At 52.5% G+C, this 17,824-nt stretch overlaps 1 protein-coding gene across 4 annotated transcripts in view; it reads left to right on the top strand.

The window, feature by feature from the left end:
- Positions 1-17,824, top strand: part of LOC111161798 (insulin receptor) — a 124,989-nt gene that overhangs the window by 103,904 nt on the left and 3,261 nt on the right. For 3 of the 4 annotated variants that reach the window (XM_022525766.1, XM_022525763.1, XM_022525765.1), the window contains 8 exons: positions 5,270-5,429; positions 9,310-9,412; positions 10,898-10,965; positions 13,501-13,745; positions 14,717-14,827; positions 14,916-15,075; positions 16,634-16,763; positions 17,090-17,224. In XM_022525766.1, the coding sequence (XP_022381474.1) occupies positions 5,270-5,429; positions 9,310-9,412; positions 10,898-10,965; positions 13,501-13,745; positions 14,717-14,827; positions 14,916-15,075; positions 16,634-16,763; positions 17,090-17,224 (1,112 nt within the window). The remainder of the gene's footprint in view (positions 1-5,269; positions 5,430-9,309; positions 9,413-10,897; positions 10,966-13,500; positions 13,746-14,716; positions 14,828-14,915; positions 15,076-16,633; positions 16,764-17,089; positions 17,225-17,824) is intronic. The other variant, XM_022525764.1, reaches the window with a different exon arrangement.

Raw genomic sequence — 17,824 nt, 5'->3', positions numbered from 1 at the left:
TTAAATTCTGGCCCAAATACTTCTCCTGTTGAATGCATTGTCATTGGGACTCCATGCCTTGATTTAGAACTTTCCAGGGAGGTGGGTGAGAAATGCCGATCTCCAGACTTATTTCCTCAGTTTCTCACATTTCAGCTCTGTCCTACAGGATGAACGATGGCTGTCTGCATGTGTGTTCCTCCTGACATCACAGGAGACCCATTTCACTTCAGTCAGAGTTCTCTGGGGGCAGAGGGAGAGGGAGAAGCAAACTTCCCGCTGAGCAGGGAGCCCAATGCAGGGCTCGATCCCAGGACCCTGCATCATGACCTGAGCCGAAGGCAGACACACTTAACCGACTGAGCCACCCAGGTTCTTAATAAGGAACTTTCCATTTCCTGGCAGACGCTGTGCGGGGTGGTGGGTGAACGCAGAGATGCCCGAGATAATGGCATTTAAGAAGGACAAAAAAGGAGCCACACTGTCCTGAGGGGTCACTGTGTGTCTCGCATGTATGAAGCCATGTACATGCGGTTTTATGTCCTTTATCCTTTTTTATCACGTCTAAGGCATGATGAGCGGCCACTGCTAAAACAAAAAAACAAAAACAAAAACTGCCAGTTCTAATTGTAAGTTGGTGTTGCTTCTAAAGCTGCCTTGCAATTTCAGAAATGCCAAAATGTGAAAATAATATGCCTCTCAGGACCGATGAAATGCAATAAATCCTCATAATAATCCAGCGAGCTTGGTCCAGAGGCAGCCAGGAATTTTTCGTCCAGGGTCCAGAAGAATAAAGTCAGGACTCAAACCCAAGACTGATGTTCTCACCCAAGGGTTGGCAGCTTTTTCCCTGTCGAGAGCCAGATACGGACCATGTTTGGCTTCGCGGCTAAACGGCCTCTGTTGCAAATACTTAGCTCTGCTGTTGGAGCTCAAAAGCCGCCCGAAAGAGGAGACGGATGCTCATGGGGATGGTTCTGTGCCGGTGAAACGTTTTATTGCAAAAGCAGGCAGTAGGCGGGCGTGGGCTCCAAGCGGCGCCCGTAACTACTGTGGGTGGATCACCATCCGCAGAAGGGCGGGGGTCTGCACCTGCCAGAGGAGGTGCAGGCTAGGGCTTGAATCCCCCTGCGGACGATTCTCCCCTGGACCGTGTGACTTCAAGCAGATGAGCCTCATCACCTCCTTGGGTTGGTCTGAGCCCTTCCCCCGTCCCAGACACAGCACCCAGTCCTTTGCAAGCATCTGCTGGAACCGCAAGGTGACCCGACCAGGTGGCATCTGTTAGTGTCTCCTTTTTTTGGCCAGGAGTGTGGACAGTGGAGGAGCTGAGTGCCCTTGCTCAGGGTCACACGCCCAGCATCTTAAATCCAGACTGTTGGGCTCCGGAACCTACCATCTGCGGTTGAGGCCGGTCACTTAGGTCAGAGGTCATTTTCTATAAATGGCCAGAGAGTTTAAGTTTTTAGTTTTGGGAGCCATAAGGTCAGGCTTGGGCATGAGTATTTTTGTTTGTTTGTCTGTTTGTTTGTTTTATAATAACAGTTTCACTGTGACACATTCACATACCATAAAATACGCCCATTTAAAATACACAGTTCGGGGCGACTGGCTGGCTTGGTCGGAGGAGCGCGTGACTCTTTGTCTCGGGGTTGTGAATTCAAGCCCCACGTCGTGTGTAGTGATGACTTAAAAATAAAATCTTTACAATACAATACAATAAAATACTCAATATAATGGTGGTTTTTTTTTTTTTTTTTTTTTTTAGATTTTTACAATTTTTAAGTCATTGCTACACTCATCGTGGGGCTTGAACTCACAACCCCCCAAGACCAGGATCTTAAACTCCACTGACTGAGCCAATCATCACATCAATTTCAGAGTATTTTCCTAAAAAGTCCCCCCAGGCCTCAATCTCCCCGTCCTCGTGTCCCACCAGTCTCTGTCAGCTGCTAACCTACTTTCTGTCTCTGGATATGCCTGTTCTCCGCACCAAATCGTACAACACACGGCCCTCTGTTGCTGGCTTCTGTCATTATCATAATGTCTCTGAGGTCCATCCCCCGGTGGCTTCCTTTTCCTGACTGAGAAATACTCCATCACATGGATGGACCACATTTTGTTACCCGTCACCCGTAGACAGGCATTCGGGTCATTTTCACCGTCTGGCCGTTGTGAATAAAGTCACTCAGGGCGTCCTCGTGCAAGTGTTTGTGTGGACACGTGGCTTCCGGTCTCCTGGGCGCGTACCAAGGGATGGAACTCCGGGATCCCAGGCCAGCTCTTTCCCCAAGTGGCTGCACCATTTTAGATCCCCAGAGGTAGGGTCTGAAGGTCCAGCTTCTCCCCGTGGTCGCCAATCCGTGTTCTGGGCCATGTTTTGGGGTAGGGCCGTGCCGGTGGCTGTGAGTGGCATCTCACTGTGGTCTTGATGTGCATTTCCCGGATGGCTTATTTGGGCCGAGTTTTGGGCCTTTCCCTGAACCCACGGGACTTGTCAGCTTTCGGGCGGCTTTGGGCAGTGAGGGTCGGCCCTGGAGCCGGGGTGGGGTTAAGGATGGGAGGCCAGAGCCCCTCAGGGGGGAGGGGCAGCTTCCAAAGGAAGTTCCAGGGGAACATAACCTTCAGGATGTTGTGGGCAGCAGGGAAGGGAATGTGGGTTCCGGGCCATGGGCAACACGTTTCCACTGCAGACCCTCCGTGGTTTTCTTCCTGCTGCTGTGACCGGCTCTTTCCCTGGACTTTGCCAGTGTCGAGCACTGAAGTCCTCCATCCTAGGAACCCCTTGGTCCTGGGTGAACTGGGAGGGTTGGTTACCCTGTTGGCATAAGTTCTCCCAGCTGCCTTCTGCGCGTCTGCCTCCCCCTCTTCCTAGAGTCCAAGGGTCACGGGTACGAATCCCTACTAGATCCTCAGCCCCACGTGGAGCAGCACCAATCCCACACAGACTGGCCCTATTTGCCCTTCAGGGGAACAGAGATTTGGGTGGGTAGGGGGCAAATAGGAGAGAGTGAGAGATTATAGTAACTTAAAAAAAAAAAAACCTTTTCATGGACAAGATGGTGGATCATCGGGGCGCCTGGGTGGCTCAGTGGGTTAAGCCGCTGCCTTCGGCTCAGGTCATGATCTCAGGGTCCTGGGTTCGAGTCCCGCATCGGGCTCTCTGCTCAGCAGGGAGCCTGCTTCCCTCTCTCTCTCTCTGCCTGCCTCTCTGTCTACTTGTGATCTCTGTCTGTCAAATAAATAAATAAAATCTTTAAAAAAAAAAAAAAAGATGGTGGATCATCTCCCACATTTTCTCTTTATTGCCTAGCATTGCTTTGATAAAGTAAGAAAATAATGCAAAACAATTTATTACACCCCATTAATAATACTGTTGGGGTATGATTTTGCCAGTTCTACAAAAATTCTCTCCAGCGTTTGGTGGGAGGTTTTTTTGTTTGTTTGGTTTTTGGTTTTTTGGGGTTTTGTTGTTGTTGTTGTTTTTCTGGTATTTGCTGGGTTCAACGCCAAAATCCCGTCTAGCTGCCTCACTGTGGCGGCTCTTTCTCCTTGAACCTCGCATTCAAGTCATTTGCCGTCTTACCTCGTCCCCTCTCTGCCCAAGAGGCCCTGGCCCCGGGGACCGCCCCCTCCCCTCGGGGAGGAGCATCGCTTCTCACTGTTGGTGTTCCCGTCTCCTTCGCTTCAGTGTCTGCCATGGTTTCGGGCTTCTGTCTCATTGGCACAGACTTTCATGGAATTGGCTTCTTTACTCTTTGTCAGATTTTGCTTCTCGTTTCCCTTTTCGTTTTTGGTCTTGCTGTCTGTGGAGACAGCTGCCTCATTGTCTAGTTCCTTCCATTCATGCTCCCTCCCAGTCCCCTCGCCCCTCGAGGTGTGTGGGGTCCCTGGCTAGTCTAGGAGGGTGCCCTTCCCCTCTGTCCCCCGATAGCAGCTACCTTTGGTTTCTGTATTTGCGTATTTGCCCATTTCTACTTGGTGACTCATCGGACTTGGACGGACCTTTGGACCGGTGCCCCCACCCCTGCCGTTAGCCCAATCAGCCCGATCTGTTTTCTTGCTGTTGTTGTCACATGACGAGCACCGGAGTTTTTTACGTTTCTTTCTCTGCCCACTGAAATTTTCCAGTCCAGCTCTCTGCATGCACTATTAACTTGGAGCTGTTTTGGAAAGTTTTTAAAAATTGGCCGGACGCGGGCAGGGTTCACGGTCTCACTTCCCAGTGAGCCTCTTGCCTCTTCTACTAAGCTCTGGATTGATCTCTGTTTGCACCCTCATCACTGGGGCGTGTATCCTTGTCTTACGTCCCCTCTGTTTTCAGAGATTGAGGTAGGGCCCTGCTTGTTTTCAGAATGGTCACATAATGCAAAGCAAAGCAAAAGGCTGCACCAGAGGAAGGAAGATTTACCATGTGTCCCTAAGACATTAAGCCCATGCATGCCTTTGGTTCTGAGGCCAGGAGATGTGGGGGCAAAGCCTGAAATTTGATCTAGGTGCTGTGGGTCTCTTCTTTCCTGGCCTTCTGGGACTTTCTAGAGGCCTGGTGACAGTGCCTCACAGTGGTTCCAAAAAGGATAGGAGCCACGTGGTTCTGGACTCAACAGGGGTGGTTGGCCCAGCCACTTACCTGCTAGGAGAGCTCCCACCAACCATTCCGTCTCTCAAGCAGCGGTCCGTGGACTATTTTTGTACGCCTGTGTTCATACAGCTTTAGAGCTAAGAATCGCTTTCCTGTCTGAAAGTGGCTGGAAAAATGCCAAGCGTCGAGAGAAGGATAGTGTGACGACACGTACCCACTTAACGTGAAGCTCAGCGTTGGGCCTCTGCAGTGTTCCGTGGGCACACAACCACGTCTGCTTGTGGACGGATGTTATGGGTTTGGGGTGGGTCTCTGGGTGCTTTCGCGCTGTGGGTCATTCATGTGGGTGAGTGGGTGACCATCTGGCCCCTTTGACAGCAAAAGTTTGTGGCCCCCCTAGCCCGGACCCCCGTGTCCTCATTTCTAGCATGAGGCTGAGCCCCAGTGGGGTTGTCACAAGAAGGAAATGACCCGGTCCAGGTCAGACGCATGGCTTGTGGTTTAGGAAGGGTCAGATTTTACCCACGATGACAGCCTCTGCAGCTGCCTCCTTCCCCGGAGAGCGAGCATGTGGAAATTGTGACGGTCCTGACGCGGCCTGGGCGCTCGGTGTTCTGATGGCACCTTCCTCCCTCTGTGGCCTTCCTGCCAGGGATGGGCGCTCCAGAATGGCCGAGAACAATCCCCGCGCCTCCCCCTGTCTTCCAGGAGCTGCACCTCTGTGTCTCCCGCAGACACTTCGCTCTGGAGCGGGGCTGCAGGCTGCGCGGGCTACCGCCGGGGAATTACAGCGTGCGAGTCCGGGCCACCTCCCTGGCAGGCAACGGCTCCTGGACAGAAGCCACCTATTTCTACGTGACAGATTATTGTAAGTCTGGGCTTGGGGCTGGGCGTGGCAGGGCAGTTCAGAGGATGGCCAGGGAAGCTCGGAGGCTATGCCCGCTGGCCCCGGACTTGACCAGGTCCCGGTCTGCTGGTGCTGCTGTGTGACCTGAGCAATGTGCTTGTCCTCTCTGAGCCTGTGTGTTCTTATCTGACCATGGGGAGAGTAAGGAACCCCCCCAACTGCCTTGGGGGTGAAAGGAGTTTTCAGTGACATTATGCAGGTCAAGTGGCTATCCCAGGGCATGTTAGATGAACACATTAGCTCTTGTTACTAGTGTCCTAAACTTGATTTTTGATGGGCTGTGCCCTCCAAGGGAGGACATGGGAGCTTGCCTGTGGAGTGTCAGATGTGCTCTTGATACGCAGGGAGTGAGTGCTGCCATCGCGTGCGCAGAGCACACTGTGGACAGTAGAGTGGGAGGCTGGGGAAGCTGAACTGGTCAGGGACTGCTTCCTGGAGGAGGTGACACCTTGACTGAGACCCGGAAGAATGTACAAGTGGGGACAAAAGAAGGCGGTCATCCTGGAATGTGGTCGGAGCCTAGACACTTGAATGAGTGAACAGATGACTTGGAAGGAGGGGAGATTCTAGACCAGGAGGAGTGGGAGCTTGCGATGGACTGGGGTGACAAAGCTTCTGCTTGCCTGGCTGGATTTTCACATACCAGGCCTGGTGGGACTTCAGAAAGTGGGAAGTGATTCCTGCTGGGAAGGCTCCAGCCAGGGTCAGGGCTGGGATGAGCGTCCCGACACCAGCTGGGCGTGCAGCACCACCATTCTGATGCTGCCTAATGGGGTGAACACAGACCCTGCCAGGTTAGGAGCACAGTTCCCAGCCAGACGGGCCTTACTTCAGATGCTGGCTATAAGTTAGGGGTTATTCAAGCCCCCTGCACTTCCAGCTGGCACCCCCAGTTGGCAACAAACTCAGGGGTTCCCGTGACCTCCCCCTCCCCAGATTCAGTCATTTGCTCGATCAGCTCATGGAGCTCAGGAAAGTGCTAGATTACAAGGACGGTGTTATTATAAAGGTTGTCAGTCGGGGCCACCCAAATGAGGAGACATACAAGGGAGGGTCGGGAGGGTCCAGGATGCTGAGCTCCTGTGTGTTCTCCCGGTGGAATCAGGACATGTGGCGTCATCCTCCTGGCATACCCATGTGTTCACCAGCTGGGAAGCTCCTCTGGGCTTTGGTGTGGAGGGTGTCTCTCACTAGGCACTGCTGAACACATCGCTGGCTGTGTGATGGAACTCCATCCCCGGCCCCTCTGCTCCCTGGAGCAGCCCCTCCGGTCCAGCCTTCCAATGACGTGCTTGGTCTGCCGGTGACTAGCCTGCATCCTGGGTCATCTCATCTCTTAGCATAAGCTCAGGTCTGTTCCAAGGGGCTCATCAATAATAAAGACACTCTTATTACCCAGGATATTTCAAGAATTTGGAGTCTCTCAAGAACCCGGGCTGCCATGAATAAAATTCCAAGGAAAATATCAAAGTGCGAAAAAAAGTTTGTAACATCATTGACAACGAGTTAATATCCTTGTTATAAAATGAATATATATATATATATATATATATATATATATGTCGTACATGAGTAGAAGATATAAATAAGTCCTAACACAAGCATAGACAATGTAAATAGCCAGTTTAAAACGAAATATAAAAGATAGAAAGCATAAAAAAAAGTCCAACCTCAAAACCACACCAAAAAAGGAAGGAAATTAAAACAAGAGGTAATTTTTAATTTATCGAATTGGCAAGGCGTTTGTTTCTGTTCAGTTATAGTACTCAGTGCTGTCCAAGAGTATAGACCCATGGACATTCTTTTTGTGGTTGGTGAATGCTACAATATAGCACTTTATTTTAAAGACTTTTATTGATTTTTTTGAGACACCAAGCAAGAGAGAAAGCATGAGCTTGAGGGGAGGGACAGAGGGACAGGGAGAAGCAGACTCCCCGCTGAGCAGGGAGCTTGATGGGGGCTCAATCCCAGGACCCTGAGATCATGACCTGAACTGAAGGCAGACACTTTCCTGACTGAACCACCTCCCCTAAAGCATACTACTTGAAAAATATGTATCAAACATCTTATAAAGGCTCTTACTGTGTGAACCAACAATTCTGGTTCTAGAAATTTATCCTGAGGAAATGAACAGAGATGTCCAGAAAAGATATGTGTTTGAGGAAATGCAATGCAGCATTACTAAAGATGCCAAAAAGTCTGGAAAATTACAGTTCTTTATTTTCTAACAGGGAGGCAAGCAAGGAACCGGGGGTGCACATTTTAAGGAGGTGCTTACCCCCAGGGGCTGACCCTGCGTCCCCGTGACCCAGAGCAAGAGCTCTCAAATTTTGCACACTGGGTGCTTCCCTTTCTCCACCCTGGTTCCCGTGGCCATGGGAATTGGAGGCATGAGCAGGACTGTGGGGTCTGGGAAGCTGAGACGGGGGTGCAGCCTGACTCTCAGATTGTGTCTCCAGACCTGCTAAGTCCCGGCTACTTGGTGGCCTCAGTTTCCCTGCTCCTAAGGAAGAAGGGATAGGGAGGAAGGGACATGCAGACAACCACGTGTGGCCAGTAGGTTTCCTTTTCTCGTGTCTCATTCAACCACCAAATATTGACGGAGACTTTCTGTGTCCAGGAGCTGCCGGGAAGGGGAGGAGGCAGTTTGCTGGGACTTCAGGGAGGGACAAGAGGTCTCGGGGTATACCTGGCCACTGAAGGCAGCGTGGGGCTGTGGCTAAGCACGTCCGCAGATGGCCTGGCTTGAAATTCCTGCTCCACCGTGGGTCCGCTCTGGGGTTTGGGGCAATACCCCTCCAGTCTCTGAGTCTCTTTTCCCAGTCTGGTGATTGGTCTTAGTCACAGCCTCTCCCACCGTGGCTTGTGTGATAATTAAATAAAATCAACCAGCACAGAGCACTTCACTTAGCGCCTGGTGTTTTCCTAAGTGTTCGGTAAACCTCTGTTGATAGGAAAGACCTTAGGAATCAGGGACCAGGGTCCCTCCGTGATTCCTTAGAATGCATTTTCCTCCTTGGCCCTGGAGAGTCTGAATACAGGGGTGTGTTTATAAATGCAGACAACTCGGCTTTACATGCAAATTTTTTTAAAAAGGAAAAAAAAAGGCTCCATAGCATTTCTTCCCTAAATTTAAGAGGATTTTTTTGAGGGGAGGACCTCTTAGCACACAGGGCCCTTCCTGGTGAATTTTTCATCTGTGAGAGGTGTTGTTTGGATGAAAATCGGCTGTCTAATTTGCGGAGCCCACTGCAGAATGAAAATGCAGGGCCCCTTGTTTAAAAATTATTAAGAAATTTTTTTTTTTTTTAGATTTTATTTATTTTAGAAAGAGAAATAGAGCACAAGCATGAGTTGGGAGAAGGACGAAGGGAGAGGGAGAAGTAAGCTTCCCACATACAGGGCTTGATCCCAGGACCCTGGGATCATGACTTGAACTGAAGGCAGTTGCTTAAATGACTGAGCTACCCAGGCGCCCCTAAAAATTATTAAGACTTTCAAGGTGGTGGCAGTGGGGCATTAAGGAGCAGGGCCTTTCAAGTGTGGGGACTTGGACCATGGCCTGGGTTGTGTGCCTGTGAAGCTGGCCCTGCATGGCGGAGGGAGAAGGCTGGCAGTGGGCGGTGTGGTCTGGGGGTGGGAGCCTCTGAGCCTGCCTTCCTGCCCCATGGAACCAGCCAGTGTTTCGGGACTGCTGGAAAAGAAGGGCTCAGGTGACCAGCGGAGAGGCTCCGAACAAGAGAGGGGGCAGGAGCGTGTGGCTTGCCGTTACAGGCGTGGGTGTGATTTGTGATAGGAACACATTTTGATGTGAACCATTTGTCTTCTTATTCTATTTCAGTAGATGTCCCATCGAATATTGCAAAAATCATCATCGGCCCCCTGATCTTTGTCTTTCTCTTCAGTGTTGTGATTGGAAGTATTTACCTGTTCCTGCGGAAGAGGTGGGTACAGCCGTGTGCGGATAAATGGTTAGACGGGCTCTCCGGGAAAGCAACCGTGCCTAGATACAGAGCGAGCGCTAGCTCAGTTTATGGTCAGTTTGACTGACATAAGGGATGGGCGTGGCCTGCAACTTACAGCTAATGATCGTAATACAATCGTAACGCTGGATCATAAATGCCCTCCTGCTGGTTGACTGTCACCAAATGCTTTGGTTGATTCCCCCCGCCTCTCCCCACCCCCCGAAACTTTGTCTCTGTAGCCAGCCTATGGTTGCGAGTGATGCAGGAACATGGCTCCAACCTGTTGACTGATACTTTGTTTTCATTAAAGAGGAAGGTAAAAATGAACTAAGATGTGGAGGTTCATCATTAAAGAAGTGACTTTGCTTGGTCAGGTAGTGACTTTTAGATACCGAAGGAACATTTTCTCAAATTTTTTTCCTGCCATTTGCAAATCGTGGCCACAGAGATGACATCTTTTTTTTTAAGATTTACTTATTTTAGAGAGCATGAGCAAGAGAGAGAGGGAGAAAGAGCCGGGGGAGGGTCAGGGGAGACAGAGAATCTCAAGCAGACTTCCTACTGAGTGTGAAGCCCAATGCAGGGCTCGATCTCATGACCCTGAGATCATGACCTGAGCCGAAATCAAGGGTCATCTGCTTCATGGACTGAGTGCCCCCAGGTGCCCCCAGATGACACACTTTGAAGCTTATTCTGCATTGTTAACATTTTTTGCCATCCCTTTCTCAAGCCTGGACAGACAACGGAACAGTAGATCTGGTCTTGGTTTGTAGTGCTTCTGTTTCTTTCTGTGGTGTAAATATTCCTACTGTGGCCAGTTTTCAAGCTACAGACCTACCACAGATGATAGTAAGAAGCAGTATAATAATTAGGAAGTGGTGAGTTTTGCTTTTAGTATCTTTTTTTTTTAAAGATTTTATTTATTTATTTGACAGAGATCACAAGTAGGCAGAGAGGCAGGCGGAGAGAGAGGGGGAAGCAGACTCCCCAGTGAGCAGAGAGCCCGATGTGGGGCTTGATCCCAGGACCCTGAGATCATGACCCGAGCCGAAGGCAGAGGCTTAACCCACTGAGCCACCCAGGCGCCCCAACTTTTAGTATCGTTTTATGTAATCGTCAGCCTGTATCATTTAATTTTGGAGGATGATTATATTAACAACCTGCTCTCCAGTTTCCCGAAAACTTAGCCATTGTTTCTGGTGAGCTGGGGTGAGAACAGCAAAGGGCGAGTGTCTTTCAGGTGTTAGTAAGGACAACTGTAAATTATGGTTCATGGTCCCATGTTGATGCATATTTAAGTAGCCATCTGATGGGCTTGTACGACACCCCAGACCATATCCAGGGTCACAGGGATGCTGTTGCTAAGGGCCGTCATTGGCATTGGGGAGCTTGTAAACCCCCCTTCGAGTGACCCAGAGCCCCTTGAGGATATCAAGCTGGAATGTTTTCCTTCTTCACTTCCAGGCAGCCGGATGGGCCGCTGGGACCGCTGTATGCGTCTTCAAACCCTGAGTACCTCAGTGCCAGTGATGGTGAGTACCATCCCCGTACTCCTGGGTAGCCAGAATCCTGCCTTTTGGGGTCCCTGGCCATCAGTGTCAAGTGCAAGTCCGGGGTCGGCACCCAGGGAGGCTGAGCTGAGACCTCTCGCTCACGTGAGCTCGCAGACCTGCCCCTTGCTGCGAGACCGTATTACCGGGAGCAACGAGGCACCCGCTGTCTGTCACCTGTTTGGCTAGGCTGATCTAGCTGGGCTCACCCCAGGGGCTCGGCTGGGAGGCTGACAGAGAGTCAGGCGTCCCAGCTGTTGGGGGAGTGGGGAGTGGAACCTGGGACCTGCGCCAGAGACTGCGCGGAGGGTCAGAGCCAGAGGGCCGTGCGGACTTGCTATCCAGGTTGGCAGGTGGGGGTCAGGAGCCAAAATGAGACACGGGGTAAGAGGCAGGGAAGACAAGAACGAAGGGTGAGATGGGGTCCGCAGGCGGCTGTGTGGGCACGGGGGACACATCCACCGCGGGTGGGACGCTGATGCCGGCGGCGGGAGCGTTGGACTGACTCCTGGATTTCCCTGGATCGTACCGAAGCGTGCTGGGCGGCCCCTGCAGATGACGCTCTCCTTCCAAGGAGAAAGCATCTGCCACGTTTCAAGTTTCTAAAGGACGTCATGCAGCAGGAATCAGAAAGTGACTTTGGAGGCGTGAACGCTGTGGCCGGGGGATCCTGGGGGGGATGTTTGTAAGGACGCCCAGGATGTCTTCTCATCAGGTCTGCTGAGGGAGTGTGGGAGAAGGAAGACAAGAACGTTTATTGTGGTGTGCAAGGCAAGGCAGGGCAGGGCAAGACCAAGGACTTGCTATTTTGAATGATTTGAGTGGGTTCTGGGGTGTGGGGGCTGGCCCTGGGGTGATCGGACCGTCTAGAGAAAAGGGTGAGGCTTTGGGCTCTGGATGGTGGTTTTGCAGGCAGAAGGTACTGTCACAGGCCAGTCATTTAGGGTCTGTAGGGGTTGGACGCCCTTGGGAGGGGCAGTCCCTCCAGGGTCATCGAGGCCCCAGATGCTAAAACATCAGAGTAGGGAAATTGGAAGAGGGGGTCGTGCTGGGTGGGAATGTGTGCAGGGGCCAGGAGCAGGGGGGAGTGACCGCGGATGGAGGAGCTCCCTCTCCCGGCTTGGGGATGGCATTGTTACCGCACATCGGAGGTAGGAAAGCTCAGCCTCAGGGCTGCTGTCGGACCCCATGGGAGGGGTGAGGCCGGGAAGGCTGCACAGGGCTGCCTCTCCTCCCAATTGCCCCGCTTCCTTCAGGGAACGCAGCCATGACCGAGGCCACAAGGGTGCCCCGTGTAAGCTGGAAACTGGAACTCAAGGGTCTCTAAGGCTGGGAAGGCCTGGGCCAAGGGGAACGCCCAGGGAAAGAGCCAGGCTCAGAGCCCTGGGGGCAGGGTACCCCCATGGAGCATGTGTGTGTGCTCATCTCCTCCAGCGTCCTTGCCTGGTGCCCTGGTGACCGTATCGGTTGCTGGGGCTTCCGGAACAAACACCAGGGACTGGATGGATGGCTTCAGAAACAGAATTTTAGTTCCTTGCATTTCTGGAAGCTGGGAGTCTGACCTGAGATCAAGGTGTCAGCAGGGTTGGTTTCTGCTGAAGCCTCCCTCCTTGGGTTGTGGGCGACTGTCTTCTCCCAGGTCCTCACATGGTCAGCCCTGTGTGCATGTCTGTGTCCAAATGTCCTCTTCTTCCGAGGACACCAGCCACATGGGATTACAGCCTCCCCACTGACTTCATTTGAACTTGAATTGCCTCCGGAATGGCCCTATCAGTTACATTCTGAGGTACCAGGGCTAGGATGTCAACATAAATTCTGGGGAGGGACACAATTTATCACCCCCTTTGGAGGAAGGCTGGAGCCTTTCTGGCTTTTCTTATGAGGCCTTTGTGCATTTGTCTGCAAATCGTTTGCTGCATAACAAACCACTCCAGAGTTAGTGGCTTGAAACAGCCAGCGTTGGTTAGTTCGCAGTTCGGTGGGTCTGCCAGCTGGGATCTGCTAGGCTGGACAGATCTTTTGATCTCACTGGGGCTCCTTTGCACGACTGCAGCCTGCCTGTCGATCCACTGGCCCTGGATGGGCTCACTGGCATGGCCAGCGGTTAGCAGGCTGGGTGGTCTCCCATCCCCTTGGCACTTGGCAGAAAAAACAGCCTCAGATGGGAAGTAGAGTTGTGGGGTGGCAGGGCTTTTAGATCAAACTGAAAGGACGAGGAGGCAGGCCCAGCTCGGCCCAGCTCGGCCCAGCTCGGCCCAGCTCGGCCCAGCTCAGGTCTTGCTGGGAGCCTGGACCGATGGTGGCTCCATCCCAAGCCTCTGCTGCCCCCTCCAGGAAGGGCAGGGACCCACGCCTGTCCTGTTCTTGGCTCTGCGCCCAGTGCCTGGTACAAGGCCTGGACCACAGAAGTCCCTTAATGAACGTTCCCCTGGCGGGGTGGGGGGCAGTTCCAGCAAGAGGCGGCTGGGGGCTCCCCGGGTGTCCGCCGAGGACACCGTGTAGATCAATGAGGAGTAGTGTTTCCATGTTCTGTGTATGTGCCGGACGAGTGGGAGGTGCCTCGGGAGAAGATCACTCTCCTGCGGGAGCTGGGGCAGGGCTCCTTCGGCATGGTGTACGAGGGCAACGCCAGGGACATCGTCAAGGGCGAGGCGGAGACCCGTGTGGCGGTGAAGACGGTCAACGAGTCGGCCAGTCTGCGGGAGAGGATTGAGTTTCTCAACGAGGCCTCAGTCATGAAGGGCTTCACCTGTCATCACGTGGTGAGTCCCACGTTTGCCCAGAAGCAGGCAGAGACGTCCTTTCGCGCCTGCTCCCCTGTTCCCTTTCCTCTGTCCTTCCTCCTCCTCCTGCCCAGAGCAGAAGGACTCTAGGTGTGGACCCCTGCCTGTCCCCCGCTCCGCTAAGCACCGTAAAGGTGTGGAGGAGGCTCCCTCCCTCCCCCCTTCTCAAATCCCATCCTCTCCCACCTTGCATGGAGCTGGACTCATTCCCTTGCTTTCCAGAAACTTCTGTCTCTTCCTCTTCCTGGTGCCTTTGTGACTCTGAAACACGATGGATGGTTCACCCCATCCCTGCCCCCACTCGAGTCAGCACAGACTCTCCCTGCTCTGCTGTTCCTACGTGGCCCCACAGCTTCTCGTTGAGCCTTGTGTCCTTTCTTCTCTGCCATGCATAGCTGAGGGGATCTGCTCTGTGCTGAGCCCATCTTGTCTCCTGGATGCGGCAGATTCCTGTCCTTGGGGAGAGTCCAGGACAGCCATGGAGACAGACCCTAAGCCCAATAAGTTCCTCCTGGAGGTCATTAGGAGCCAGTGCTGTGGCGGGATGGATCAAGAGAGCAGAATCGGGGGGCTGGGCATTTGGGAGTGGGGAAGGTGTGCTAAGGACGGAGGGACTGGGCCATGTGGATCCGGGAGGGAACAGCAAGTGCAAAGCCTGGGAGGTGGGAACATGCCTGATTTGCTCCCCCGAGGAGATCTCCAAGGGTCTGCCTTGGAGTGTTGCTGTGTTGGGCATGTCTCTGTGCTCCCCACCCCGCAAGACCGAGAGTCTTGAATTCTCCCTCCCTCCCCTGGTGCCTCTGCTCCCGCCAGGCACTGACCCTGGCACTGGAGCCAGACAGAGCCGGGCTCCCCACGCAAGGTGCTGTGCGTGATGTCGATGTCAGACGGGGAGACCTTGGTGATGGCAACCTTCCCCGGGACCCTCACCCAAGATCTTTGCTCCACAGGTCCGCCTCCTGGGGGTGGTGTCCAAAGGCCAGCCGACGCTGGTGGTGATGGAGCTGATGGCCCATGGGGACCTCAAGAGCTACCTCCGCTCCCTGCGGCCGGAGGCTGAGGTGAGCAGGCTCTGGGGACCCGGCGGGGCGCCCACTCATGGCCGCAGGTGGCTGGGTCCCTGAACCCCACCCCTTGTTTCAATTTTAGAATAACCCCGGCCGCCCTCCCCCTACCCTGCAAGAGATGATTCAGATGGCGGCGGAGATCGCCGATGGGATGGCCTACCTGAATGCCAAGAAGTTCGTGCACCGGGATCTCGCAGCTCGCAACTGCATGGTGGCCCACGATTTCACCGTCAAAATTGGAGGTGCGTCTGGCCTTCTATTTGGAAGTGTGTGGCCCAGGCCCAGTCTGATTGCAAGAGATGTCTGTCCTGAGCAGGTCAGTCTTTTCCAATAGTACAGAGAGGGCCTGGACCTCGGTCTATAATTTAATTGCACTTGCTCATGAACTTGCTCATTTCCTGCTCTGGATAATAGTGGCGTTCCCTGTTGGCGGAAGCCACCACACTGGGAGCCGATAGATGGGACTGATGATCGGTGAGTCACCACGGTTTTTCTGCCCTCACGCAACACCCGGCTCAGCAGCCACTGGCCCCATGTGGCCATTTACAGCCAAGTCAGCTTAAATTAACTGGAATTAAAAATATATTCCTTGGGCTGCGCTGGCCACATTGCAAGTGAGCGGTCGCCACCTTGAGCCTGGTGGCTGCCATACTGGGCAGAGTGAACATAGACGGCGTTCGTCATCATGGAAAAGTTCTACTGGACGGGGCTGTTCAAAGATGAACAGTAAAATAGCTGTATAAACAAGAGAAGGAAGACTGGGCGTAAGAGGTCTGAAGGAAATAAAGAGTCCATGGTAGAGAGGAGAGAGGCCTCTCTCTGTAGGGAGGCAGGCTTTCAGCCAAATCTTGCGGGATTAGTTGACCTAAATGAATGACAGCCTCCCAGGGGGCTTTCCAGCAGATACAAAGGCCTGACGCTGGAAGCATGGCTGGTGTGTATGAGAAGGAACAGGGAGGGGAGCAGAGCAACATGAGATGGGTGGTTAGGGAGAGAGGCAGGAGCCAGACCTGGAAGGGCTTTATTAATCAGTAAGTCATCTAGCCATTACCCTAAGGAGCCAGTGGGAAGCAGAAGTAATGTGATTCTGTTTATGATCCCAAATGACATTATCAACAAGGGAAGCCAGAATATCATCCTATTTATAATCCCAAGAGATCTTATCCTCCATTAGCCATGGGAAGCAAGAAATAATATGACCCTATTTATGGAGCTTCTCTTGGGCATTGGGCTGTCAGGGTCAGGGTGGAGGGAAGGTCCTGCAGGTAAGAGGTGGCTGTGGGGCTGGCGTGATGGGGAGGAAGAGCTGGGTTAGAGCGGATGTAGAAGAAGAATGGGCAGAACATGCCGATGTCTTAGATGTGGGTATGAGGAAAGGGGCGTGGTCAAAAGGGGGCCCAACCCTGGGTCTTGAGCTGGGCATCAGGGTAGTGGTGGGGCCGTACCTAGTGGAGAAGATCAGGTTGGCTGCAGAGACTCCACGCTTTGGTTTGGGATGCCCGTAAGGTCATGGGTGGGAAGGAAGTATTGCTGAGAATGGGGTTCCCAAGCTGTGGACTAAAACATTGCTTCTTGGCCACTTGGTGCTTCCTTTTCCTTCCCGTTACGTGGTGGCCCATCCTTTCCCTCCACATCCCCATGAGTACTCTCAGACTATTCTCATGGGATTTGGCTACCACCCGGGTGAGCACACACCTGGGGCAGGTAAGCCCATCTGAAGGTTCTACCAGGCATGGGGCAAGAAGGAGACACCTGGACTGTAGGCTGAAGGTTAAGACCACATGACCCCTTTGTTGTCAGACTTTGGGATGACCAGAGACATCTATGAAACGGATTACTACCGGAAAGGAGGCAAGGGTCTGCTCCCTGTGCGGTGGATGGCACCGGAATCCCTGAAGGACGGGGTCTTTACCACTTCTTCTGACATGTGGTGAGTGGTGGATGGATTGGTGGACACAGTGCTGGGCTTGGATCCCGGGGTGTTGCATTAGTGTGACTGGCAAGAGGGGGCCAGTTAAAACCTGCCTTCCTTACAGCCCCTTGATCAAGAAAGCAGAGGAGATGTCATGTTGGAAGGACCCTTGTATGGCCACTTATGTTCAGCTGAGACTAATCTAAGCATTTCTGAATGCAGCATGAATTTGTTTAATTAACTGGCCAACCATGTTCTCATAAACCGAGGAGGGGTGCGTGCGTGTGCGTGCACGTGTGTGTTTTAATGGCTTCTTTGTTACTACTTTGAACTGTCTTTGGCAGGTCCTTTGGCGTGGTCCTTTGGGAAATCACCAGCTTGGCAGAACAGCCTTACCAAGGCCTGTCAAATGAACAGGTGTTGAAATTTGTCATGGATGGAGGGTATCTGGACCAACCCGACAATTGTCCAGAGAGAGTGTAAGTGTGGAAAGACTGGGTGCTGTGTGGGCTCTTCATCAAAAAGGTGTTGCCCTTTCGTTTTGTCTACATGTGTGTTCATGTTTGCATGTTGTGTCTTTGCATGGACACTTTTTTGCACATCATACCTATACACATGCTTGTGTTTGCATGCCATATCTTTGCACAAATGCTTTCTTGCATATTGTGTCTGTGGAAGGTTGTAGAGAAACCGCACAGCATTGGTTACCATGGTTACCATGGGAGAAGGAAATTGGGTAGCTCGGGTGGGATGTTTATGTTTAACTGTCAGTCCTTTATATACTTAACATTTTGTCAGGGAGTGAATACAATCAGACATGTCTGTTATATCGCAACAGAATTGGGGAAAAAAAGAAATCAGAAGCAGAAACATTAAAATTATTTTTGGTCAGGGATATGTGTTACTTATTTCCCCACTCCCCCAAATTTTGTTGTAAATTTTGGCCATAGGAAAAAAGGGGGGCACCTGGGTGGCTCAGTCAGTTAAGTGTCTGCCTTTGACTCAGGTTGTGATCCCGGGGTCCTGGGATCGAGCTCCACATCGGGCTCTCTGCTCAGCACGGAACCTGCTTCTTCCTG

This window comes from Enhydra lutris, unplaced genomic scaffold (genome assembly GCF_002288905.1).
Source record: "Enhydra lutris kenyoni isolate GAN:26980312 unplaced genomic scaffold, ASM228890v2 scaffoldscaffold86, whole genome shotgun sequence".
Classification (NCBI taxonomy): Eukaryota; Metazoa; Chordata; class Mammalia; order Carnivora; family Mustelidae; genus Enhydra; species Enhydra lutris.
The sequence above is the reverse complement of the archived record's forward strand: the minus strand, read 5'-3'. Positions and strand labels throughout refer to the sequence as shown.